General features: G+C 42.1%; 1 protein-coding gene and 1 long non-coding RNA gene across 3 annotated transcripts; both read right to left on the bottom strand.

The window, feature by feature from the left end:
* Positions 1-1,045: 1,045 nt before the first annotated feature.
* Positions 1,046-26,210, bottom strand: LOC122817781 (uncharacterized). 2 transcript variants are annotated; one of them, XR_006367353.2, is made up of 3 exons: positions 25,957-26,210; positions 12,294-12,415; positions 1,046-1,706 (listed from the first exon to the last, which is right to left on the bottom strand). It is a non-coding gene; the product is annotated as an uncharacterized LOC122817781 (long non-coding RNA). The 2 variants fall into 2 exon arrangements; XR_007764477.1 differs by lacking the exon at positions 1,046-1,706 and adding an exon at positions 6,673-7,316.
* On the bottom strand, positions 9,073-9,788 carry LOC108023430 (dynein light chain roadblock-type 2). The gene has a single exon (XM_017092921.3). It carries the CDS (start codon positions 9,662-9,664, stop codon positions 9,359-9,361), a length of 306 nt encoding a protein of 101 aa, XP_016948410.1. The 5' UTR covers positions 9,665-9,788; the 3' UTR covers positions 9,073-9,358.
* Positions 26,211-26,586: the final 376 nt, after the last annotated feature.

Below are 26,586 nucleotides of genomic sequence, written 5' to 3' on the forward strand. Positions count from 1 at the left end.
TCAATTGTTCCCCTTATTCAGAACACCCTACAACCAATCCGTAATGACTGTCATATGTCTGTGATTAGGGACTTTTACGACCCCACTTGGGGCTGGTTAATAAAAAAGCAAACAGTTAAGCACTTAAAGAAGATGGCCTAGAACCTGTTGCTGTTTTGGGCCCTTGTACCTATGCAGTACCAGCGAATAGCAAATGAAACCATTTAAATTGTCGTAAAATAAATTTTATTGGCTCGTAAAAAGAAAAACCGGCAGTCGGCAATTAAATGCTAAGCAGAACAGAGCGGAACAAGATAGAATGGCATTTTAACAACTATATAAACAAATTGCGGTTAATACCAAAACACAGGGCGAGGTTTTATGTTCTTTTTACGACTTGACGCCACCGCCACCACTCGAGTGGCAGAAATCCGCTGCTAAACAGAGTCGCCTGAGAATCACTCAGAGTGATCCGAACATCCCGGCTGGTTCGAGTGTCCTTTGTGATCCTGAGTGCCCCGGGGGATGTGCGTTCATTCCGGCGTGAGTGAGATTTCGAGTTCGAGTCTGCGGACTTTACGACCTTTTTACGATCTGTTAGTGTGACACGATGACAATCAATATAAAAGACATAAAACCCAAGTTGCGTGACGTATGCCATAATTATTGTGATATCCCCTGCGTGTAGATACAAATGTATCTGCGAGATGCTGATGGCCCATAGACATCATTACTTTTACGAGGTGCCTCGGATGCTGCCGCCGTTGCCTCCGCCGTTAGTTTGATGCGATGATGATGGCCGAGGAAATGGCGGTAAAATTTTATTTGAATGCATTTGCCTTCGCCGGGGCCCAGTGATTGCATATGGCTCTGGCTTTTATGGCATTTTAACGATTTGTTTTGACGTCGGATTTGGCCAGCATCTTGATGAGCCCTCCGGCAAGGTCGCAGCTCGTTGACGCCTTGATTTACGCACTCGCACTCGCACTGGCGGAAGTTCATTTTCGTTTCGATGGGGCCATAAATGTAGTCATATTTTGTTCAATTTGTTTTTACAGCGTTTTTATTAGCACTTGTAGGTACAGGAATTAATTTTACTAGCTCTACATAATTTACATATTTTTCTAAACAAAAAATTACATTTTTTATATTTTTACTTTGCCTATAAATGTAATGATATGCGTTTGTATCTTTTACTATAAATTTAATAAAATACATAAATATCTCGAATTGTTTGTTTGATTGGACCGTTCTTCGGGATGTTGAAATGAAAATAAAATAGAATTGACAGCTTTGCGCTTATTAATTTAGATGAGATTCAGTAACGTATTACTCCTGAGTCCCAATAGAATTTTAAACGTTTAGACCCGACTCTTAGGGGCGTCAGTTTTCAAGATGGAGGAACTTGAACTGTCCTCCCGATTTCCTCCAAATCGGACGCTTCACTGGCAACATGTGTGGGGTGTCTGCCTCCGAATATGTTTCTGTTCCTGGGCCTGTTCAACGGGTTCCAGTTTCCATGCAGTCGAATGCATCTGAAGTGCACTCCGGCCGGGTGTGTGCGTGTGTCTACATCCATATATGCGGTTATATTAAATCATCTGCTCGTAGTAAATCATGGCTGCAACTTAAGAGGGAGCGGGTGGAACCACAAGTACAGCACTGACATCCCAAGTCACATGGCATGGAAATGAAGACATCTCGGTCCAATGGCAAGTGATAATGTGCTGGGGATTAGAAGGGAAAGTCGCTCAATGAAATGGTGTAAAATACTACTATTTTCTTGTATTTAAATACAAAGAATTGATGCCCAAACACAATTAGACGTACTCACAGGCGCCTCTTACTGACAGCCAAACAAACAGGCCAACTGCTGGAATATGTTTTTGGGAAATAAATCAAAACTCTCATATTTGGCAAGGATGAATGCGGCCCGAATCGCCTGGCGCAAAAGAGAAAGTTGTTGGCCCTTTGTTTCCCTGTCCATTGGCCATGCCGGTGGTTTTGTTATCAGATGCTCGAGGGCGCGATCGGCCCGAATACGCAACATATATACAAAATATATACACAACATAGTACCTACCGAGGGCCACCACCAATTTTACAGGGGATTTACGAATTTTCGAATCCACCGTGTAACGAGGTCTATGCCTCACTGCCGATCTGGGCGGCTGAGGCATATTTTTATGATTTATTACCGGGCCCGGCTATAATCGAGCTGGCATAGGCAGACAATACCTGGGTGTCCTTTTTTGGGATCGTCGGCGATGCGATAACAGAGAGTCACAACAAATCTCCTAAGGTCAGCTAAAAAGCATCGTTCGCCTTGGCATTTTTTACGCTCTCGAGGACATGTTGAAAGGCAGCATTACCATTTCCATTTCCATTTCCATTTATGGCTGCAATATTTTTTATGACACATTTTTATGATTTATGAATTGATTTGGTTTCGACTTTGGGTTTCCTCCACGATCTATTATTTTCTGTGCGTCGTTTCGGGCAGGCGACCTTCGATTTGAGTGTCCTGGGAGGGCCTGGCCTCAAAACGATTACCGGAGCATATTGGTATTATGATCACCTTCGGCGGTGCCTTTCCGTAATTGTTCTTGTGAAATTGGGCGTTTCGATGTGACTTGTTTGCGGCAACTGTCTGGAAAATGCTAATAAGCCGGCTAACACTAATTAGAGCTGGTAAATTGATGCAGTAGGATGGGGTAATCCGTCTCAAATTAATTTAAACTGGTTTATAAAACACATAAATCAACCTGGGCTATAGTATCTGCTAAATAAATGGTATTATTATTGCTATTTCAAATATACTTACAGTACCGTGTTACTACCTAAAACCTCCTAATATCTTCCCAACTAATTTGATCTACGAACTGTACGCCTCATGGGATAAATATTAATTTCTATGAAATGTTTTAAAGCTGTAGATTCCTCCCCCAAGAGTTAAGATAACCTAGCTGCGGTTTCCTCATTCTCCAGAGCCCCTTGCCTGAGTCACTCGAACAGTACGCGCTAAATGCAAAATCTCCCTGGCGGAGTGCAATAAAAACTGAAAATTATTTAACCGACTACTCGACATGGTCTGCTCTGGAAATCTCCAGTGTTTACGTTGCGAAAACAATTGAAATCATAACAATAAAATCAAATTTGAAATTTGCGAGCGGTGGGCGGTTTATAGGGAGTTGTGTGAGCGGGCCAATGGGCAACTAGTTGCGTCAGAGCGGCGATGTGAGAAAATTTCCAGCACAAGCCCAAATAAGCAAAGGTAAGTGGCAAATGGGTGAAATGCTCAAGAAAATCAAGCCAACGAGGAGCAGCGCCAAGAAGCAGAGACAGTGAAACGAACGAAATGGCCATAAACTTAAGCCAAAATGCTCCCTCCGAGGGGAGGGTTCCTCGGGGGGCTCCAAAGGGGGTTGGATGGGGAGGGAGAATGGAACCCAACCAACCAGTTCGGCAACGCGAACTCCGAACTTAATCGAAACATCAAAGGAAGAAAGCCAGCCAGCCAGCAGCGGCAGCAACAACAACCAGTCAACAACCAGAAACTTATTAAAAACAACAAGTGCAGCTTGCTTAGCGAGTTGGCCAGAAGGGGGTGGTGGCGGGGCGGAAAGGGTAAGACGCGGAGGGTATCGGTACTGCCAAGTTGGCTAACAATTTAGAACTGGCGGTTGAGGGTTTCAACAAAAATAAACAAAACTTTAGCTCAAAAATATTAGAAATATTTTTTAAAACGTAGGAGAATACATTTTGTGAAAAAGTAGTTTCAGGCATTTAAAAAAATACTCAATTTTATCGTATTCTTTGTTCTCTTTAACAAGAAATTTGGAGGAAAATAACACCTTTATTTTGGTTAATTAAGGAATTTCGAATTTCTGCTAAACATTTTATGTAGGTAGTGTTTTTAAAATCACTAAACCTTTTATTATATTTTGGTTAAAAAAAATTGTATTGTTTATTTTTGCTGCATATTATATGGAAATCATTAAATTTTTGGATAAAAAATTGGGGTAAAATTAGTGCATTTTTAACCAAAATCTTTATTTGTATAATAACAGATTTCTGTTTTGGAAAAAATTCCCATCTGGCCTTTTCGGCTTTCAGGTATTGGCTGCACTGGAGGGCCTTCGTGCTGTTTGTGCAGTGGCAGCACGTCCCAGCCGACATCGACAAGCTGCACTGAGCGAAAATATCAGTTAGAGGGGCAGCGCTGGAAGGGGAGCACTCAAAATGGGCACTTTCGGTCGCAATAACCACGACATTTACGATTATTTTACGGCCACTAAAAATCAAAAGTGTAATTTACGGAACCAAACCAAACTGAACTGAGACGAACAATGAGACGGAGACGGAGACAGGGACAGCAACACGAGTGGCGAAAGAGACGGCAAGTGTCGACGGAGGAGCGATGGAACCGTATCTGTATCTGTATCGGTGTTGCATCAGTTTAGATGAGGTTGAATCGAGGGATATGGGGAGCAGGATCTCGGGGCGGTGCAGAGGTCAGTGAGGCGTGGGTGGGTCTCGATTTCCCAGTGGGGAGCATCAAAACAAAGCCACTTCACAGATACTTCCTGCATCGTGAACTGTGAGTCTCAAAAATTAACTATTCAAAGGTACTATTGGGTAACTAATTAGTAAAGTATTCGGTAATTATTTCCTTCATTTTATTGAACCCTATCCTAAAAGATGAAAAACATTATTTTCAAGATATAGTATGATCCATTATCATTTAAACTTTTTATGATGTTTTTTAATAAAAAAAGTTAAAAAAAATATAACAATAAACTAATGCAGTTATTCAAGAAATCATATTATACTTGTGTATTAATCCAGTATGCAGAGTCTTAGAGCCCTGATGATGGCTAGAGTTTCAAATGAAGAGTGCTGGGGCGGGGAGGATGTGCCGTGAGGAAAACCAGTTGATTCCTAACTGGATGGACATCGCCGGCAGCCAAATGAAAAGCAGTCTTCGCCTCCTTCGGTTCCTTTCTCTGCACTTGCTGGCTGTCTCTGTTATGGCTCGGATCTTTCTTATTTCCCCGGCCATCACATGTGCAACTCGAAGCCAACAACTCCAGTTCGCAGCCAGAGCCCCCTTCCGCCCACTCCACCTCCCCCGATGGCGATTGGTGTTCTGTTTTAGCCGTTTCAGCGGATGGCGATGGCTGGCTGCTGCGAATGTCGAAAGCGCATCGCGTTGAAAGATGATTTTCATGTTTTTCCCCCTCATCGTCCCCGGCATCGCCCCGGTTTTTGAGCCGGAATCGTGGCCCTAACGATGCTCAAAGTAATTTTGTTGTCTTAACCGCGTTTACTGACATCTTGATGCTTTGATTGCTCCGATTTTGAATGGAATAGTTTGCGCTGCAACACCCGCACTTGGCTTTATGCCCCATTGCTATTATCGTCTCTGGCAAGCCGGGGAAATTGAATCGAAGGCTTTGATTGGCAATATGCTCTGTTGACCCCTTAACAAGTTGGCAGTCGATCGTTAACCGAAGCGGAAAATGCAGAGAGAGCCAATATAAAGAAAACTTAATTGGAAAATTGTTGGGAGAAGAGTGTTCGTATTTAAAGGCTGCATTCTTTTGGAAAAACTATAAAGTAAAGTGTAAATTTTACAAAAACAAACAACCGAATGTTGTACGAAACTTAAGTCATATTTTTCTAAATATGGAATGTTATGTATCGTTGAACTCGTAATAAAATTCCCTATCAATTAGCGTTCAAAACAGAACAAATTATTTTTTGTTCATTTTTTTTAAAAAATATGTATATATTAGAAGGGGTAACACTTCTAAACAAATGAAAAATTTGAAAAAATTTTATATTTTTTAAATCCTACTATAAAACAGTTGGCACCATAGCTTGGGTTGATAGCTGTAAAAAACTGTTATTCTTTTAGCTGTGGCACTCCATTCACCAAAATTACAAAGAAAAAACTAAACAAAATTGTACTGTTTTTGCCATAACTCCAACATTCCAAATTTCGACATAAAAGACACAGTATTTTGTTAGAAACATAAAAACCAGTTGTCCAAATATGGAATGTCATACATCGTTGAGTTCGTAATAAAATTCCCTATCAATTAGCGTTCAAATCAAGAAAAATTAATTTTTGTCCATTTTTTTCAAAAATTATGATGTTACCCCTTATGAAAAAATTAAAAATTTGAAAAGATTTTATTTTACTTAAATCAACTTTAAAAACAGTTGACACGATAGCTTAGGTTGTTAGCTGTAAAAAACTGTTATTCTTTTAGCTGTGGCACTCCATTCACCAAAATTACAAAGAAAAAACTAAACTAAATTGTACTGTTTTTGCCATAACTCCAACATTCCAAATTTCGACATAAAAAACACAGTATTTTGTTAGAAACATAAAAACCAGTTGTCCAAATATGGAATGTCATACATCGTTGAGTTCGTAATAAAATTCCCTATCGATTAGCGTTCAAAACAGAAAAAATTATTTTTTGCCCATTTTTTTCAAAAAATAAGATGTTACCCCCTATGAAAAAATAAAAAATTTGGAAAAATTTTAGTTTTTTTAAGTCAATCTTAAAAATAGTTTACTATATAGCTTAGGTTGCTAGCTGTACAAAACAGTTTAATTTTCAGCCGTAGCTCTTTATTTAAGATACTTACAACCAATAAACAAAACAAAATATTTAATTTTTTACCGGAATTTTAACATCCTACAAATTGACAAATAACATTTATTTTTAAATAAGTTCAAATTTTAAATTGTAGCATTACATTTTAACATATGTTACGCAACAGAAAAACTTCAAAGGAGTAACAGTGGCTCTAAAACTGGACAACCATGCTGACTCTCAAACTATGGTGGGAGAACCCATAGATGGCGCATGCAAAACAGTGCTGCCATCTGTCGAAAATCTTGCGCAACGCCGTCCCTTTTCCGTTAATTTTCAAACGGAGTAAGTGCTTGCAGCTAACTCCTTATTTCCTGTTTTGTTTATTAAATAAATGTTTTCACTGACTTTTAGTTTTATGCTTTTTTGTTAAATATTGTATTGCTTTTCTGCTAACTCTCTTTTTTTCCAGCAGTTCTTTCTATTTTTGGTCTTCTTGCAGAACATCGCTCATCCGCCCCCTGCGAGCGACGTCTGCGCCGCAGCAAGTCGAAACTGGAAATGTGGCGCGGTGGTTGAACGAGCCAGAAAAAATTCAGCATTTCATCACCACCACCAGCAGAAAATGGGCTTGGCCTTTTCGTTTGAGTGAGTATTTCGAGGTGCTCGTTCTCCTCAGTTCTCCATGCTCCCCTCTCTTTTTTCTCGATGCGATAGCCGTCGGCGCTGAAAGTAAAATTCCAAAGGTTCTTGGTCCCTTTCTTCATAATCTTAATATTTTTATTTCTTTAAAAATAATTTGTTCTTATTTAATAAAAGTTATTTCCATTAAATTTTGCTATAAGTTCTTAATAACGTTGTTTAATACATATCTGTCAAAATCAGGTATTTTATGGCTTTCTGTAGGTACTAAATTTTGCATATACTAACATACTAAACAATTTGCTAAAAGCTTTTAAGAATTAAGCAATAATGTAAGCGAAAAATGCATAGCTATGGCTACACTTTTAACTTAAAGCAAGCAAGTGTTTATGTAAATAAATAAACAAATGCGATCTAATGTCAAATACTACTTAATTTAATCTCCTTTATCAAATCTGCATTCACGCTTGAACTCAAAGTTGGCAAAGAACCCGTCAGTAAGCTGGCAAAGTAAAAATAAATAAATAAATAAAATATATGCTTACGACTAATACAAAGTATTCAAAAGTAATGGGCAGATGTTGCGCTTGAGTATTCATCACACTCGCTGCCTCCATCACGATGCATCTCCGCTTTCAGGTTTGCGGCACAACTTAATTGAATTCATAGAGCGTGTTGGCCGTGCACCCGTACAGTGAACACCGGGAGACGGGGACGGTAGCCGCCTGACGAGTCCGCAGAGTGTGATGTGTGAAAGCCTCTTGGAAAACGTTTTATTCGAATTTAATTCAAAGTGTTTCTAATTCGCCGGGGCATTGATAATTTCGCAGGAATAGAGTCGTCACCGGGAATGGACCGTGGAGTAATGTCATTTCACGCTGCCTCAAATGAAGTGCGCAATTCTGACAGCCGAGGTGGGGGCACGAACGGAGTGGCTCGACCTTGCCACCATCGAAGCTGGCCCATTGTGTTGAATCAAGTTTGTGAACAAATTGTACGATTTCATATTTACCCAGCACCACAAAACGACGCCAGACAATGGGAAACTGCTTAAAGATAGCTGCCGGGGCACAAAGCACCCCAGGAGCGTCTCGTGGTGATTATGGACTCGGGTTAAAAGTCGGGTTGAAAAAAAAGGAGGAAGGGCAGATAAGTTATTGTTGCCGGCGAAAAGCAACCCCTGCAAAGGGATCCTTAAAAATAGGACAAGATATAGATACACTCGCAGTTGCACTCGCACGCATTCATCTGCCCGGAGGGTGCGTCGTAAAAATGAGTTACGAGTCCTGCCATTTTAAATTAAAATAGCAGGCAGCGTCCATTGTGGCAGCAAGATGGAAGAGGCAAAGGAAAAAGGTCAAAGGCCACGCATTCCCACCCCGAAAATCCAATCCAGCGGACAAAATGGTCATGTTGACAGAAGTAAATCTCTTGAATTATCGCATTAGATGCCGCAATCTCACAGATACATCGATTCAGATTCCCCGGCCGATGAAGCCATGTCGTAAATAATCGAGATCGGAACGTCGTCGGGGTATTATAAGGGATTTTCGGGCAGCCCTGTTGATTTAAGCATTCTTCCCGTGTTTGTTTGGCATTCGAAAGGGTTCTACACAATCGCCACCCCATGCTCGACGGCTTCCCCTTGCCACCAACAGTGATCGACATTTTACTCTTATCTCATTTGAATGTCATGGCTATTCGCAATTTTAATTTAAAAATGCATGCATTTTACAAAAATTTTCAACCTATCTATATACTAGATATACCGGAAAGGAAATCAGACGGATACCTTTCTAAAGATCTGCCTGAAATATATAACTTTATTATGCAACCGCCCTTTTATATTTGAGATAGCTTCATTTATTTGACTTGGACTTTACAACATTAGAATATTCATAGAGACAATATGATGAATTTATACTCTGGAACAGCCAATTGCCTAAAAATTGTAGGAAACAATTTCCTACAACTTTTTCGCGCTATCTGAGGAAATTCTTCCTACAAATTTTGGGCAATTTGAAAGTAGTCCGTCTAGCACAAGATACATTCTCTTCGAATATTCAACTTGAATGGTATTATGATAGGGGTATTTTTATCGATACCCCCATTTTTCGATTTTTCCCTCACTGAACCACTGTGATGGTGAAGTACTCCTCGGGGGCCACCAGATACTCGAACTTGCGAGTGGCCAGGCGCATGAAGCACAGTTTGTTGGAGGGGTCAAGGTCCCGAACCACACTTTGGCAGGTGCCCACCAGGAGTCCGTTCAGATGCTTCACGATCGCCTGGGCACTGGTGTTATCGAACGACGTTTCGGCCACCGCATTGGCCACGTTGTCGGAGACCACGTATCCCAAGGTGTGCTCCGATAGTATGCGATCCACCACGGGTGCGTTCTGGTGGATCACCTGCTCCAGGATGCGATTCATTATCTTCAGTACTAAATTGTGTGGAAAGTGGTAGATGGTGTTGTACTTGTTTTGCGACTGGGAGTGAGTTGACTGTGCCCTGTGTGATTTGTTTGGGAGAACTGAATGCTCTTGGCAGGTTGTTCTAAGGAACATAAATTTGAGTTGATTTAAAAGGCTCAGGGGTCTTGAAAACGTAGATATGCATTAATGTACAATTAATCACTTAAAGACAGCTTCAAATGGAAATAAAATGGTTCTTTTCCTATAATACTTTAATAATACTGATCCCATTTAATGGTTATTTTACAGCCGTACTTTTGAATACATTCATTAGCTCCCGTATAAAGCGAAAATGTTTTCTCCCACTTTCCCCTAAGGCACTTTTGAATTAACCCCGCCATGCCCGGCATTTTAATATCGGATTTATAATTACAGCACACGCCTATCGCGTTGATTGACTGAGTGTTGGACCTCTCACATCGCAACAGATGGCAGTGGGCTGGAATAAATTAAACTTATTGGAGTTCTCTTATCTCGCAGGGGCCTTTGATCCCCCCACTCCCCGGGCTCCCCGGTGCCATTGAACTTGCCCTCCAATTGGATCCGCTCGGTCAGTTCGAATTGCTGCACACAAAACACACAAAAAGTGATATTCCCGCCCAAGTTCAAGTGGTCGCGTGGCTTCGCTGCTCCCGCAGGCGAGCTCATCAAGCCGTTTTCATTTAATTTTCATGCACATTTAATGGCGTCTGTTATTGGCTTTTAACGAGATTTCCACTCCACCCGCCGCTGTGCCTTTAGGTATCCGTATAATTGACTTTTTGACTTTGAACCGCCTTGTCGCAGGTCGTTGACTCCCCAGCGGCGGCGATTTAAACTAATTCTGGGCCTAGCTCGAAGCCTTAAAGCTGCTAGAATGCCATAAATCAGGGCTGGCAGAGCTGCAAGTACTGACTCCTAGCGGGTGTTTAGTATTTAGTACAACACTCATCTGAACCAGGCTCATCTGTATTCAGGGCCCCTCGTCGCCTCGACTCCTCCGCTCCTCTGCTCCTCGGGGAGAAGTGCTTGTCGGACAAGTCCAGAGAGTGCAGATGGGAGTGCATGTCCCTCTGGTTCCCCAGATGTACGAACGCATATCCCCATATCCCCGGATCGACCAAAATGGCCACTCGAGCGCCCACAACGGCCATAAAACACTTTCGGACATGCTGTTGGCCCAACAAACAACTCTCAACTCTGCTCCGTTCTTTCTGCCCGAGCTGGTCAATAAAATGTGCATAAATTCCGATGCCATTCAACGGCAACCCGAAACTCGTCGTTCCTGGCCGTCCACAAGAACGCTTTGCATTTAACGGGTCAACCTACGAGATACAGTGGGAGAATAATAACTTACAACTTAAGAGGTTAACCCAAAAAACACTTTTGGGATAAGTGAATGTTCTTTGGATTCGCATTTCAGTTCAGATACTTTAAAAGTTGATTAAAATAGAGCCATGGCTGAGCGTAACGTTATTTCCTTATGTAAGTTCTCAAGAATTCGCGGAGGCTAATTTCTACTTCATTTTAAAAACTTTAGTAAAGTTCAGTATTTAACACAGTTTACATTACCTTAATTAAATTAAATTATCTATTTACCAATTGCATATTTCCATATCCAAATATATTTTTAAATATTCTTCCCTCCCATTGTAAAGTTTTAAATTTTCCCCAAATCTACCCTCCCCTTGGTCATGATTCATGGCCGCCAAATGCAAAACGGGAGATTTGTGGCCGGAAAATGAATTGTGTTCAAGTTCGGGCTCGGTGCCATTCCAAACTATGCAAAATGCGAGCTCATAAATCCCCTGGGCCCAAGTCGGACTATTTCACTATCTGTGGGCCCGAATTCGGTTCTGGTTTTGGGCTTTGGGCTTTGGCCGCGGGGCGGGATTAGGCGGCAAACGCTTATCCGAAAGCGAGATACTCGGCGTTATGCCGGCGCCATAACTCATTTAATTAGATGACTATCGCTGTTTAGGCATAATTCATCCACCAACAGACGCAACTTTCCCAACCCCACCGAGGGTGGCATCAAAAACGATAAATAACGCCCAAAAAGAATGGAACTTAGAAAATGGAAAATTCCTTCGTTAATTAGAAAAATCAACAGACCAACTGGCAAACTGAAATTAAGTGAGAAAAACTCAAAAAGGCAGAGAAAATACAGGACATGGAGTGGCAATTTGGAAACACTTTCCCTGTCTCCTTTCCCCGAAAATGCAAATGAGCTGCCCGAGCTGGAATTCAGGCCTTTGCCGAGGTCCGGTCATTGGCCGGCGGTCAGTTCTGGAACGGTGTATCTGGGTATCTGTATCTGGTTTTTTGCCCTCTGTTTTGGCCCTTTCATTTGTGCCACTCGAGCGGCGAAAGGGACACGTCGCACACACATGGCACAAATTGGCCGAGGGCTTCGCCTTTTGTCCAACTGGCCCAAATCCTGAATCCTTCAGCTACCCTTTCTTCCACCGCTCGGCCCACTGACACAGTTCCCCGCTTCGCATATCGCCAGCATCTGAAGCCCAGTTTTGATTACGTACTCCGAGACTCCGAAGCTGCCATAAATAATGTGCAACACACATATAATACATGCTACATGTGGACTTACCTCAACGCGCTCTGAATTTCTAATGGGCCCAAAATGGAGAACGGTCCTCGAGAGTTGTGTTATATACCATATCCTGGGCTGGCAATCGGATGGCAGGGCAATTTATTTGCTGTGTGAGTGCTCTGTAATTGAAAATTAAATGGAAAGTGTTAAATGGGATCGGGGAGAGCTCGAGATAGACCACTAAAGCTATTTAGACATTACTTTAGGTGCCCTAAATTCACATTTTCATGTATATTCATAGGTCATTTAACGTTTAATAATAGTTGTTGAGATATTTCACCAAAGTATCTAAAGGATTTCCACATTCTAACTCAAACTCAGGCCCCATGCAAATACAAATCTCCACATTAAGCAAACATTAACACATGATTTTATTACTTCGAACGACAAATTGTCGGATCACCTCCTTTCAGACGGGCCGAAAACAATAAACCCCGTGAAAATATTGCAGCCCCAAATTCGTAATCCCATTGACAAATGGCATTATTTGCTTTTCGAATTTATGTTACGGTCTTCTAAATAACAACCAATTTAAGGTATTTATCTTTAAGCAGCGTAATTTCGTATGCTAATTCCCCTGGCAGTTGGCTTGCTAATTTATGAAAGCCGCGGACTTGGCCAAAACCGATCTGGTTTCGACCAGCTGAAAAAAAAAATACTTGCGGCCCGAACAATGCAAATTTTTATTAGCCATGAAGTCGGCCATAAAAGCCATTTCGCAGCGCTCGAAATCGTTGCTCTCCTCTGGAGTACAAATTGTTAGAAGAGGTGCAAAACGGTGAGATATCTCGGGCTAATTTTAATAACTTCATGAGACTCGTTTTCGGGGCAAATAAATTTGAAATGTTAATAAAAAACAAACAAAGTATTGAATATCGAGTTTCGGTCGATGGCAATCTTAGAGCCCAAAGCGAAAACGCTTGGCAAAACAAAGGAATTGAGTTCATTTAGTTTTATGGTCCCAAAAAAGGTGGGAGATGCTCGGAAAAAAATTACATTGGCCCCACAACAAAGACGCACATACACAAAGGCCATTGATAAGATAAATTTCTTAATTTAAATTCAGAGTCGGGGTGAATCGGGTTTTGTTCGATGCCACCCTCGAGCGATTTTCATTTCCGTTACAAATGCTTTTCAATTTCGCCCGGGCCAAATTCAATTTTCAAACGTTTTATTTCGACAACTTTTTGATTTAGTCGCGCTCGCTCTGAATATTTTACGAATCGGTTTGGATTTTCTGAATCGAATTTGGGCCTGGGCCACCATTTTCTGGCTTTGTGCGTTTGTGTAACTATGGAATATTTATTATTTAAATTTCTCGACTGCGCGCTGGAGGCCCTAAATCATGCGACAGGCTCATTCAAAAACAACCAGCAACCAACCCAGAATCACTCGCATATTCGTAAGTTGTGTTGTTTTTTCGACGCATGATTTAGGTGCAGTCATAAATTCAATTTTAAGCTTTTTGGTATTTCATTTCGGTCTGGCTCTGGCCGGGGATCTGGTTTTGGGCCCCGAGTTTCGTGGGGTTAGGGGTTCCAGGGGGTTCGGCGTTCGGGCTCCGAGGCCAAGATAAACACTTGACAACGTGCTAAGGCCGGCACTGGCAACGCGATAAGCGCATAAATAAAGCCCTCCGTAATAAATTCAGCGTCACATTTGACACCCCGACATCGCATCTGTGGACCCATGGGCGCCGGCGGGCGGGAAATCCACCAGTGACACTTGGTCCTCCAGAGCCACTCTCGACCTCTTGGCTTAACTGTACCATGCATCATCCGGCGCCCTTTGGGGGCACCACCAAGCTCTTCTCCACTCTATTTTCAAGACAACTTCTGCAGACGTTTATGTGGCGTTCTAGGATGCCTTTTTGAATATTTACTGGATAGTTTAAGTTGCAATATATTTTATGATTAAATAAATTCTATTGGTTTGGTAATTCTAAAAGGAAGCTCAGGAACTTATAAGAAAGATGTATAATAAATAAGGGTACACCGTTTAAAAAGTAGAATTTGTTATAGTCATCATAAAGATTACACTTTATAAAGTAGCATTTACTATAGCATGTACTATAATTAAGAATTCACACTGAATGGCATGACTGACTGTTGTTTTTAAAATTCTTTTCTCTAAAAGACCAAATGCTTTGTATAGTGGATCCTCCTTTCTATCCGAGTTCTAACCGTCAAGGATCTGCCAGCTGGTCAGCTGTTGTCCGAGCGCTTTTACCGTGTCATAATTGCCCGGCAGGACTACGGGAAATATACGACATCTGCGTCGATGGAACAAAGGGCAGGGATCTGCAGGGGAAAGGAAAGGATAAAAATCCTGCAGCCAGCCATTCACGGCAATCAAACAGCGCGGCACACGCGGCGAAAGGATGCGGCGCAGTGTGAGAGTGGCGAGTCCATTAAAAGGACATTCCACGCCGACGGCGATCCACATGTGTCCTGGGAAAGGACGTGCCGTGCCGAGAGGGCATGGCACCTTGTTTGCTTTTCCACCGCCGTACGCCTCATATTTTCCTTTTTAATTTTTGTAAATTGAAAACTGTGTGCGGATGCGGATGCAGCATTGCGTGGCAATTACACAAGCCCTCAGCCCTGGTCGTAAATTCCCTCCTCGGCAGGGAAAACCAAAAGGAGTAGCTTGCCACACGGGGGGTCCGGCTCGCCGTTCGAGCCACTTCGAGGTGGCCAAGTGGCCGTGCAACATTTCATGTCGTGTTTACACTCACTTTCCGAACGCTCCTCCCCGACTCCTCAACCAAAATCCAGCAAGAGGGTCAGGATATTAAAAAGTGCAATTAACTGCGGCCAGTGCCTCCAGTTTGCCAATTACCGCCAGAGTTGTGAGCCGATGCGACAGGTTGCGGCCCGACTTATTTATATTATTAAGTTTCTTTTTATAATTTATCAATTTACCTTTTCCGCGACCGCACAACTGGCAAGTGCATAATGGGCATCGGCCTCTCGAAAACAATAATTACTTGGGGCATGTGTAAGGGGGTATTTCTCTGGGTTTCCCTTCGTTCGGTAAGAGATACAATGTTGCCTTTTAAGTAGATACACGCCGCTATGGTATTACTTCAATGCGTTTTGCGGTGTCCATAAGAAATGCCATTAAAGGAAAGGGCAAACAAGTTTCATAAATATAATATCACTCATACGCAGTGTTGTCCCCAATAACATAATAGATTAGGAATATGCTGAAGTGCTTCCATCTTAATTGTTTAAAGTATTGAAGAGTATAAAAAAGAAGATTTCTTAGTATTAAAATAGTGGTAAAACATTTTAAATTCTATCCTTTTTTTATAAAATAATATAATTTGTACTTGTATCATAATAAAAATACCAACTTACTGAGGATCAAAAAACTTGTTTGATGTTGCAATATCTCAAGATACCATCCCGAGAAAGTGCCACCCAAGAAGCGTGGCGCCGCGGAAGAAAACAGTCGTATTTTCGGGTTCTTTGACCCAATTAGAATGCATATGGCCGGGGAAATGGGAAAATGGGCAAGGCGGCGATTCGGCGTGGACCTCGTGGCGGTTTCCAATTTTGAATTTGCCAATTAAATGTTTATCTCCGGCTAATTACCGCCGCCTTTGGGCCACAAGAACAACAACAGCGGCGGCCGGCCGACGCCGGCATTATTCAATTAAAAGTTTTTGCTGTTGCGGGGGCTGTGTATCTTTTGTTTTCCTCGTTTTTGGCACGCACTAAACCCCATAAAAGTCATAAAGACCCGCATAAAACCCATAAAAACCATAAAACGAAAATGAAAAGAATCTTAAAAAGCGGCGAGCAACAAGAAGCGATGAATTTCAAGAGGGCAAGAGGTAGTGGAGGGGGTGGGGCAGGGGGAGAGGAGGTGGAAAACAAGTTTAAGGTGATTTCTGATTGATATGGAAAAGCACTCGCAACATGTTCGCTGCGCTCGCTTTTCCACTCGCTTTTCCCGTCGCCTTTCCCTTGAGTGGAAGTTCGCCTGTTGCCCGGCGCTCTCTTCTCCGTCTTCCGCTGGCTGCGTTGCTTTTTTTTCAATCAGTGCCCGAGCTCAATGATTTTTATTTTTATGCGCCAACGTAACGATCTCGTTTCCACTTACTTAAATCTACATTTTAACTGCCTGGCACATTTTATGTCCCCTTCTAACAGCCGCGCGAGGTGGCTGGCTGCGCGCGCTCTTTTCGGCGGCTCTCTCGCTCTTGCAAAAAAAGTGCGAAAGAGAGCGGACAAAAAGAGAGCTTTCCTTTCCTTACGCCACAGGCTTTTTTTCCGGGCTGCCAAATGTTCTCTGCACAATTAAATCAATAGAAATTAATAAGCAAACATGGGCAAGCACAAAGAGAGCGAGAGAGCACGAGCCAGAGAGTGAGAGAGAGCAGGGCAAAGAGAGCCGCAGACAATTGAGCCACATTCAGCAAACGATTATGAGGCCATCTCAGTCGCACTTAAAACGGCCATTACCAACGACAGTTATGGCGACGACGCCAGCAGAGGCGGCGGCTGCGCTGCTGCCCGGCAAGGGAGAGCGTGAGAAAAGCCATTCTCACGAAGAGCTGCGTATCGATTATGCTCAACGGCCGATTTACTTGTCTTAATGCGAGAGCGACACGTGGCGGCCTGAGATGGGGGTGAGAGAGAGAGAGAAGGCCAGAGCAGCCATCTCGCTCGGGCCGCTCATTTCTTACGGCGCAGCCATTATGGTGCGCGCAGCCCTCTCGCTCGCACACACAGGTCAGCCCTAGCTGCATCCCACTCTCACACACACAAGACGCTTGATAGCCCTCTCTCTTTTTGAGTTATCGGCACTTTGGCTCTGCCGTTATGGCTTCCGTGTGAAGGGGGCGTGGCCTAGAGAGCAGTAGCATTTCGCACTGGGGTTTTATGGCTCATTTTCGGATTTTGAGTGCGTTCTTCCGCCGCTGCTTCTTCTTCCTTGGGCTCGTATTCGTATTTCGTATTTTTCGGGGGTTTCCACTTTCACGTTTGCCGTCGCTTGTTTGGATAATTATTTGGATTGTTATTAGATTGTTGCAACAACTATAAAAGGGCCGTAAAAAATATTTTTATTTCGCCTTAAATGATTTTTAGTGGCCCAATGCCTTGTGGTGACAAATTGCCCCGGGAAGAGAAGATTATGGCCCTAATCACCGTCTTCATGTTTGCGCTGTCTTCTTCTTTGGCTTAGCTTTGACCTTTAACACAATTGGGGAAATACTGGAGAGGATGGGGAGAGTTGGGAGCCCTAATATAATAAACATCATAATATAGATACTCTTATAACTATAACAATGACCAAAAAGGGTAGTTTAAGAATTCTCGATAACGAGTCCTCATAACGTAAAGATATTTTATTTTTGTATCTTCTAAGTTTAAGAGTTTAGATATATTTATTAATAAGTAGCCCTATTTAATTTTTTCTCGTCATAACTTAAATTCTTTTCAGTTTATGACTGGTTTCTTTGAGTCAAACGTTGGTACTTTATGGCATACACGTTTGATACAAATATTATTCCTTAGGGACTTCCTTTGATAATTGCATATTAAGCAAGAGCCCATAATATTATGGATATTAAAAAAGCTTAAAGATAATTTTCACACAGCCTAACCCCATCTGTCCTTAAAAAAACCTTAACAACTGCAAGACTCCATAACGCGTTCGAATTCAGTTTCGATTTCATTGCGAGCCCCTGGCTATACCGTTCGCATACAAAAATGCTTTATTTATTACTCTTTCATAAGGCAAACATAATTCTTGTGAAATTCGAAGAGCGGCCAGCATAAAACCAGAAAGCAGAGAAATAAGTCAGATAAAGAAAAAGCATTTTAACGAAACTGTCACGGCCCTGGAACGTGAGTTCCGTGATTGGATTGCCCAATAAATGTTTATCGAACGTCGAGCAAATGCGTATCTATCCTCTGAATGTTTGGCGCTTTATTTTGTTTTGGGAGTTCTTTTTTGTGGAGTAAACACTTGGGTTTTTTCTTCATTTTTTGGGGTCTGGGCCTTGGGACCCAGCTGGCGGGAAAACAAACAAAAGACACGTTTTGGTAGAGAGACAGTAATGAACAGAAGCAGCAGAAGGAATGGCGGCAAAGTTATTTTTGTGAAATTAATATTGAGTGCTGCGGGCCATCCGAGTCCGAAATGGGTAATTAAAATAATAAAAGCATTTTTTCGACCGCCGATGCATTCGGAATTTTAATTAAAAAGTCGCATGGGACCGCCGCCCCGGGGGACGCGTAGCTTGTAAATTCTGCACTGCGACGTTCCAGAATGTTTTCGTAAACAAATATTAAGAAATACTTTGCCCCGGGCAAATGCGTTTTTAAGTAGCAGCTTCGCCATAAGCGATCCGATAAATTCCGCCTGCCGGGCATCCCATTCGATTTAATTGACTCGCCCGGTTTGACTAATTTTGGATCTCCTTCCTTTCATTTCCCGGCCCTCCATCAACGCTGCTCCCACCCCATTTTCCCATTCCCATTTTGCCCGCCCTCGGCAGCTGCTCTCCAGATACTCCTCCATTCTGATCCGCTTATGGATGTGTCCCGGTGAATTTATGTGCCTTTTCCAATGTTTTCTTTCTTGTCTATTCCCATTATTTTTTGGTAATTTCTTTGAAAATGTGCGACTTGTCATTCGGCAGCAGCATTTCCACCTCCTCCTCCGGCTTTTCTCAGGTCAGACATCCCGTTTTCCACTTGCCCCTCTCTCTCCTCTGCTTAATTATCTGTTTTCCCAATGTCGTTTTTTATGCTGCACCTTTTGATTTGTGTCGCCGTGTGACGACGTCTTTCGTGTCTTTTTTGGCCATACCTGTAGTCTTTATGTCTTTTTTTTACGAATTGCCATTTACGCCGAACAGGGTCGAACTCTGTTCAATGGATTCTTGTTGTCTCAAGGTCAATCGCGGCGGGTGAATGACGTGGAATGGTGCTATCTATTGGCAAAATGGTAATCCTTAAGAGAAATAGAGAAATTGGTATAGAAATGAGTTACAAATTAAAAGGTACAAAGTTTCACAAAATATTTTCGGTTTTAAATGGTGTGATCTTTATCCTAATAACTTATTTTAGAGTTGTTTCTTGCATGTGAAGGACAGCACTTATAGAAATCGGAAAACCCTAAAATAATTAAATTATTTAAATAGGTAAAATATTTTTTAGCGTAGATCAGAAGATCAAGATTTTGAAGATCAATCAAAGCAATTTTTATTCTTCTTTATAAAAACAATCAAAAAATATTTCAAAAATATTTCGTGAGAAAATCCCACCCCTAACCCATCCACATTTTTACGAACCTGCGGAGAAAACTCGAATTAATTGCATTCATTTCATTTTGGATCACTTTGCAACTGCTCATTGCAATTATTCCAGCCGCAGTCGAGTGCATTTTAAAGAGGAACAACAATTACAAATTATATACATTTCGCATGAGCATCCTGGATGTGCGGGTATCCGCATCCAAGTGCATCTCACCGGCGGCCATCTACTTTCGTCAATTATGAAAGAGCAGTTCGGGCGGAGATGAAGTCCGGCCAGCTGCCGGCGGCCAAATTATCCGAACGCCATTAAAGTCATTAAAGCCATTATAAGCCGAGTAAAACGTTTAAGTGAAAATACATCTTCTGGATGTGCCTGTGCATGCGGATGATGCTGGGGATCCGCTTGGGAAGTGTATGGGATGTAGATGAAGATGGACTGGCCTCTGATGAGTTGGCGGCAGCGACAAACGCACTCGGAGTTACAGACCCCGATCCCGACCCCGAACCCTCGGTATCCCGACTTTCTGGCTCCCAGAATCCCATCGATCCCGATCGGAGTCCCTCGGGTGCCTGTGTTATTACCAGCGTTTCGGTAAAAAGAGTTGCAATCGAGTTGGTTTTGAGGAAACTTGGCCATTTTTTTAATTCCTACTCGATGCAGGGGCCACACACATATAATTTGGACAATTCTGGTGCTCAGCGCGAACATTTGCTTAAATGGAATTATCGATCAATAACCCATTGATGCACTGGGGGAAATATGAATTAAGTAAATATAATATTTATTTTGTATTACAAAATTGATCAAATGATAAAATGCAAGCCAAATATTATTGATATGGTATATTAAGGTATCTTTTCTAGCTGTTAGATCTTTTGACAAAAAAAGCAAAACTATTCTTTATACGAAATATGTAGAGTTTCGAGGAAGTCTCTATCATTTTCTTAAATTTAATATTCTTAAAAATATTATTTTTTTCAAGTGTTCTTTTGCTTTGCTGCTGCGTCAGGCCCCATCGATAATGGTGGAGCCCCGCACCCCTCCGATTGTAATATAATCCATTTGACCAAAGAGAAACCATAGGTTCCCCCACCACTCGGTCCACTCCACACATCACGAGAGGAAGCTGCTGCTTTGGCCGGGCTCGAGTGTCAGGTGTTCGTGTTAAAATGCCAACTAATTTCAGTGTTTTGGGCCAAGAGCTGATAGCCAGTTGCTGCCAGGCGGCCAGGCAGGCCGGCCAATCGATCCACTTAATCAATGGGGCCAGAGCAAAGTGCTCACATTTTTTGGGTCGCAAAATGAAAACAAAACCATTATATGCTCATACTTAATACTTAATACGAGTGTTCAAGCACAAAAAGTTGTCGCAGGAAATGGCCCTGTGGCCGGAGGGTCGATGGGTGGGCGTGGTCAGCGTTTTGTGGCTATCGCGCTGGGCCATCTTGGCCAGGTTTGCACACGTCCTCGGCCTTTTGGCTGCTTAGTCAGCGCACCGAATGTCAACGAATTTTATTATTTGCAACCTCTGTCAGTGTGTCTCTTTGTTGGCCACGCCAGTGTGGGTGGAATGGCTGCCTAAATTATGATGCACGGCCGTGATAAAGTGGCAGCAAGCGTCACCAGTCCAGTTGCCAGTGGCCAGTCGCAATTGCCATGCCGTGGAGCACTCTGGGTTGAACGCCTCCGCCGGGGCAATGTCTCTCGATCGGGCAGGAACTACTATATCTGTAGGTATATACCACACAGTAGACTCAAGCCCACGGGAGGACGTGAGCCGCCGATTCTGCACTTAGTAAACGACTCTGATGGCGTCGGCCGAAAGTGGCCATAATTTATAATGATAAACTAGGGACTTATATTGGCTAAAAAAGACAAGGACTGGTCGCATGGAAAATAAGGACTCCAGTTGATTGGTTCCGATTTATTGATATTGGCAACGAAAACTCTTCGATTATTTTTAATTTATTTAATGGATTTTTATAAAGTCTCCAAGTCTTTTTCCATTAGTAATAACTTTTCAGTTTCCATTGTACAAATACTGTACTTTAACTTAGTGTTTTTCGTAGGTTCAAGGATATCGATGCTGATCTCCATCGATAGTCAAAACACGATAACCGCTGCCTATATTTTATCGGTACCGCTTGGTAAAGGTTTATTTTCAGGTTTATTATTCATTATTTATTTTAAGCATTATATCTCAAACGTAGATATCCTTTAATCTTAATAGTATTAACCATTTAAAGCGGGCAATTTTAATCCGATTTAGTATCCATTCCCATTGATAAAACCAGCTTTAATAGATCGCAATTGATTAAGTGGACAGCCCACGCCTTGGAGTGATATCAATGGGCCATCAAAACTGTCTGCCGTGTCAAATCACAAGTCGTTCGGTTCAACTAGTTTCTGCCCCCCGACTCGGGAATTATAAAATATTACGTATACGCCCACGACAGCCAGCCCATAAATAATACCAAAAAACTTTATAAAAACTTTTCGCTGCGGCTTTGCTTTTATCTTTTCCAAAACACACACAAAAATGTAAAAGTGTTTTTTTGGGGGGAGCACACAAACACAAACAGAAGAGAAAACAAACAAAGAAGCCCAATAAAGCTTCTTTCCAAGTAGCTCCCCAGTGGAGAGGCATTCGTCTAATAAATTATTTGACAGTAAATTTGAAATTTATCTTTTGAAATTGGAATTGCAGCGCATTACTTAAGCTCGCATAAATAAACAATAACACAATTGAGTAAGTCTGGGGCAACAATAACCGAAAAAAAGAGACTAAAACAGAGGGACCGAATAAAAGGCCAAATAAAAAGCAACATTAACGACCGATTCAATGGGCCCATTAAATTGGAAGACTCGAGCCGCCGTCTGGACGAGATCGAGTGAAAACACACTGGAAAAAAGTTCAGTTACTAAGAAAAGCAACAAAAATTCAAATATAGTGCTAGACGCTTAGCATTAGTATTTTCTCATTTCTTATGTTCAGTAATGGAAGTTTTTCGATATCATTTTCGGTACATCCTTTTTACCACAGTAGTATGCGAGCAAGGAGTATGTGATAGTCGAGCAACTGAAGTAAAGTTTTTCCCATTGTTTTGGTTTTGGTTTTTGTCCGTGTGTCCGAATGGGGGGAAACACACTTGAAATCGGAATCGAAATAAGAAATACAGGGAGGAGACATCACGATCACGGATCATTCCGCCTTTGCACTGCTCTTTGCATATCATTTGGGGCCGAAATTTACAATTTCATTGAGTGGTTGCCGTCCATTCGGTTCGTTTCATTATTGAAATTAAGCAATTTGGCGTAATTTAACAACACTTTCGATGCATAAGTTTGCCCATTGCCATTTCGAATGATAACAATAAACCGCGGCCCAGACGAGCGCTTTTGGCTCGGGAATGGAATGGAATGGTCAGCCGAATCGGAATGGGGCTGGCTTTTTTCCGCTGCCAAATGACCGGGCAGTGCGTCGAGTGTCCATAGTCACGTCATTAGCTCAATTGTTCGCTGTTCATTGTCCGTGGCCCTCTGTCTTTGGCTCTGCATTGTCCGAGCTGTCTGAGATGTCTGGTTCCTGGCCCAGTGCATCAACACGTCTTCGGCTGGCTTAATAATGGGTATCGCGCACGACATGGATAAGCTACGTACTATATATCGCTGGCAGTGCGGCCCTTTGTTGTTTCTAGCAGACTTCAATTAGCCGCAGGAGCAGCGAGGTCTTCTGATAAGAAATCTACATAGAAATATAAGATCCTACTTCTGATTTACCTTGTTAATCATCTCAGTATTCAAAACTTTATACCACATACCTATTAATTTATTTTCAATGCATATTAACATTTTTATAATATTTGCATAATATTTTGTGTTTGTAATTGAACGTCTTTTAGGAAAACAGTTTTAACAGAAAAATAATGAATAATTTAACGGTCTGTCTGAGTTGTGTAGACTTGTACCCCATTTACTAACCCCAATCTCTTCATCATTTTCCCCATAAAACTCTCGTCTTTAACAGTCCAATTACTGGGCATATGCTCCTTCCGCCTTCTCAGCTTGATTGTCTTTTTATGGCGATCAGACATAATTATCCTTATCAAATCAGAATCGAATCGCTCACACAATCCGCAGGGATAACGACACGTAAGTCTGGCCAACAACTTGCGGTGTCTCCTCCGTTGGGCGCCACTTTTGTTTATAGCCCTTTTACGGCTCTTTCAAGTAGTCACGGGAGTACGGAGGAAGTTTTTACGACGCTGCACTTGAACCACATCCGATGCGATCCAATTCGGGGGACAAGTGCTGGCACAGCTCGTCCTGGTGGCATTTCGACACGTCGTAAAATCATCTGGCCGGCCGTTAGAGCCGCTTTTACGATCTATAAAACGCCCGTAAATCGCCGGGGTGCTGACTGCACTTTCGCCTTCGAATCAACTCGATGATGGCGGTTAATTGTCGAGGAGCAGCGCAGATTCAAGTCCACGGACACGGAGCCATAAAAACCTGAGCGTGTGCCGGCGGAGTCAGAGGAGAGGGCACATCGAGCAAATCGACGCTGTGTTTTGTTTACGGCATTTGTCGAGTAGTAAAAATGTCGTAAACGAAATTGTTATGAATTGCGGCAAATTAAATAAACATCAAATGCCAAACGCTTCTGTTCTGCTCGAGCTTGTTGTCTGTGGTTTTTATGTCTTGGCTGTTCATTGAATCTTTATGTCGGGCCCTGATTTCCCGAGTGTTTAAAATGTCGTTAACCAGTTCGGCGATGATTTACGGGCTTAGATGAGTGCTTATTTTACAAGTTATTGGATGGCTTGGTTCTCGGGCTTAAAGTAGCGAAGGATGGTTGGGTAGTGAGGTTCGCCAGACACTCGATATCCGTAAACGAATCTCGAATGGCAACGACCACCATCAAAGAAAAGGCTTTTCGTGTGCTCCGTTTACCTGCAAAGCACGAAAATGTGACCCCAAAGTAAAAAAAAAATATAATAAAAAGCAGGGAAAATCCGACTGCAATCGGAGATAGCGATTAAGGGTATGGAGAAGAAGCCATAAAGGAGACAAACAACAAACAGGCCAGGCGGCCAAAAAGAAGCCAAAAGGCCAAGTGCTGACTGGGTTCGAGTCCGCGTCTTTACTGTGGAAAGCAACAACAGAGTGTAGGAAAAAAAAACGACTTATAAAAAAGCTCAATAGGATTAATTTTTTAAGAAAGGTCCTATGTAAAGAACTGTTTTACTTGATATTCTTCTAAAGAAATGTTATAAAAATATACGAAAAATTAAGGGTATCTTTATATAATTTTTATATCTTAAAAAAAATAGTATGATTTCATTTTCTTTGATATACCATTTTTTTGTTAGTTGTTATTGCAAATTAAAAAATTGAATTATAGTATTACACTTTTTTATTTTAATTTAGAATTAGAAAGTTTTCAAGGGGATCTTCTCTTATGGAACCCACAGTACATTGTTTGGGGAGCAGGGGTGCCCTGGTATTCTTTTTACCTACCAAGGGGCCGTATCGTATCGGGACAGAACCGGCCAAGCCTTTAAAGCGGCCTGGTCTGAACCCTGCTCTCCGCTGGCTTTGTTGTTGTTGCATTCCGGCATAGCAATGACCGCAACATTTACTTGGGTCTGAAATCTGAAAACTGGCATTGGAAGTGCGATAGTGTTGGTCGTTTGGAAGAGAAGTGAGCCAACAAAAGGCAACCAAAACAAGGGGTTCCATAATGGCTGCGACATTCATTCGCATTCGTATCTGTGAGCTCGTATCTGCATCTGTGTGGGATGGCCTGCATGAGGCAAGATTTAAGATTGTCAACCATGTTGTTTATTGCTCTCTCAAGATTTGTCGCAGCCCGATCTGGTTGTTTTTGTACCTGGAGCGGGTTTGTTTTTGTGTATTTTTTTTGTCAGGGGTCGGGGGCTGACCGGCTGCTTCATCGTTTATTCCGCGGAATTACTCAAAACGCTGAGAAAAATCTGGGGAAAGATAGGGAAGCAAGAAATGTTCCCCGGATGAGATGCGCAGGCATGTCTGCGGTTTTCGTCTGTGATTTATCTCAAACATTTTCTTGGGCCTTTCTTGAGTTCTCCTTTTTCGTTTTTAAGGAGCCCTGCGAGCTTCCTTTGAATTCAATTAAGGGAAGATGGATGTGAAGAAATGTAGTTTAAAATATTTTTAAAGAAGCTAATGGGTCCGTTTTTTGTTAAAAGGGGTGCAATTATTGTTGAAGCTTTAATATAGGATGCTTAAATAAAAACTGCGAGCTAAAAATAAGCAATTTTAGCATCTACAGAAAAGATGGCATATATTTGGGAAGAAAGATACATTTAGTCTTTAACATTTATGATGATTTATCAACTTACCATCGAGTTTTTTATCCAATGTAGCCCTAAACCCCTTGACTTTTCCGTTTTTTATTTTTGGCAAACACATCTTTAACACATGGACCTCTTTCGGTCCCTGGGACGCACTTCACTCAACACTTTCCCATGGAAATCGACACATATGCCATTTATGGCTTTTCATATTTTGCACACATTTTAACTCATTTCGAATTGCTGGCGAACAGAAAATAGCCTCTTCCGATGCGTTTTTTAAGCCGATCCGCAACGTCCAAGCGCCCGGGAACGGGAACTCATACTGAGTGTTTACAAAACAGCAGCCGCCGATCCCTGAGGATCCTACAACACCAACCGATCCTGGACCGCATGCAAAAGGGTCACGGATGCGGGCATTTGGACGGACTTGGACACGGCCGGCGTCATAAATCATAAATTTCCAAAGGCTGATGGTAAAAAACCAAATCCGAAACGGTTCGCCACGCAACGGGAATGCGCCATAAAAAATGTGTGTATGTTGCCTTTTTTCCGCTTAAAAATTCGACCAAGGTCATCACCGCCGGCGGCCATTAAAAAAGGTGCCTCGGCTCACATTTTTGCGAGGGCGGGAAAGAGATGTATATATTTATAGTATCCTGAAGATAGCTCATTAGC

Source organism: Drosophila biarmipes, chromosome 3R (genome assembly GCF_025231255.1).
Source record: "Drosophila biarmipes strain raj3 chromosome 3R, RU_DBia_V1.1, whole genome shotgun sequence".
In the NCBI taxonomy this organism is placed as follows: domain Eukaryota; kingdom Metazoa; phylum Arthropoda; class Insecta; order Diptera; family Drosophilidae; genus Drosophila; species Drosophila biarmipes.

What these genes read in the sequence shown, in the direction of transcription:
- LOC108023430 (XM_017092921.3), bottom strand. Translation starts at nt 9,664, where the DNA reads ATGAATCGCATCCTGGAGCAGGTGATCCACCAGAACGCACCCGTGGTG.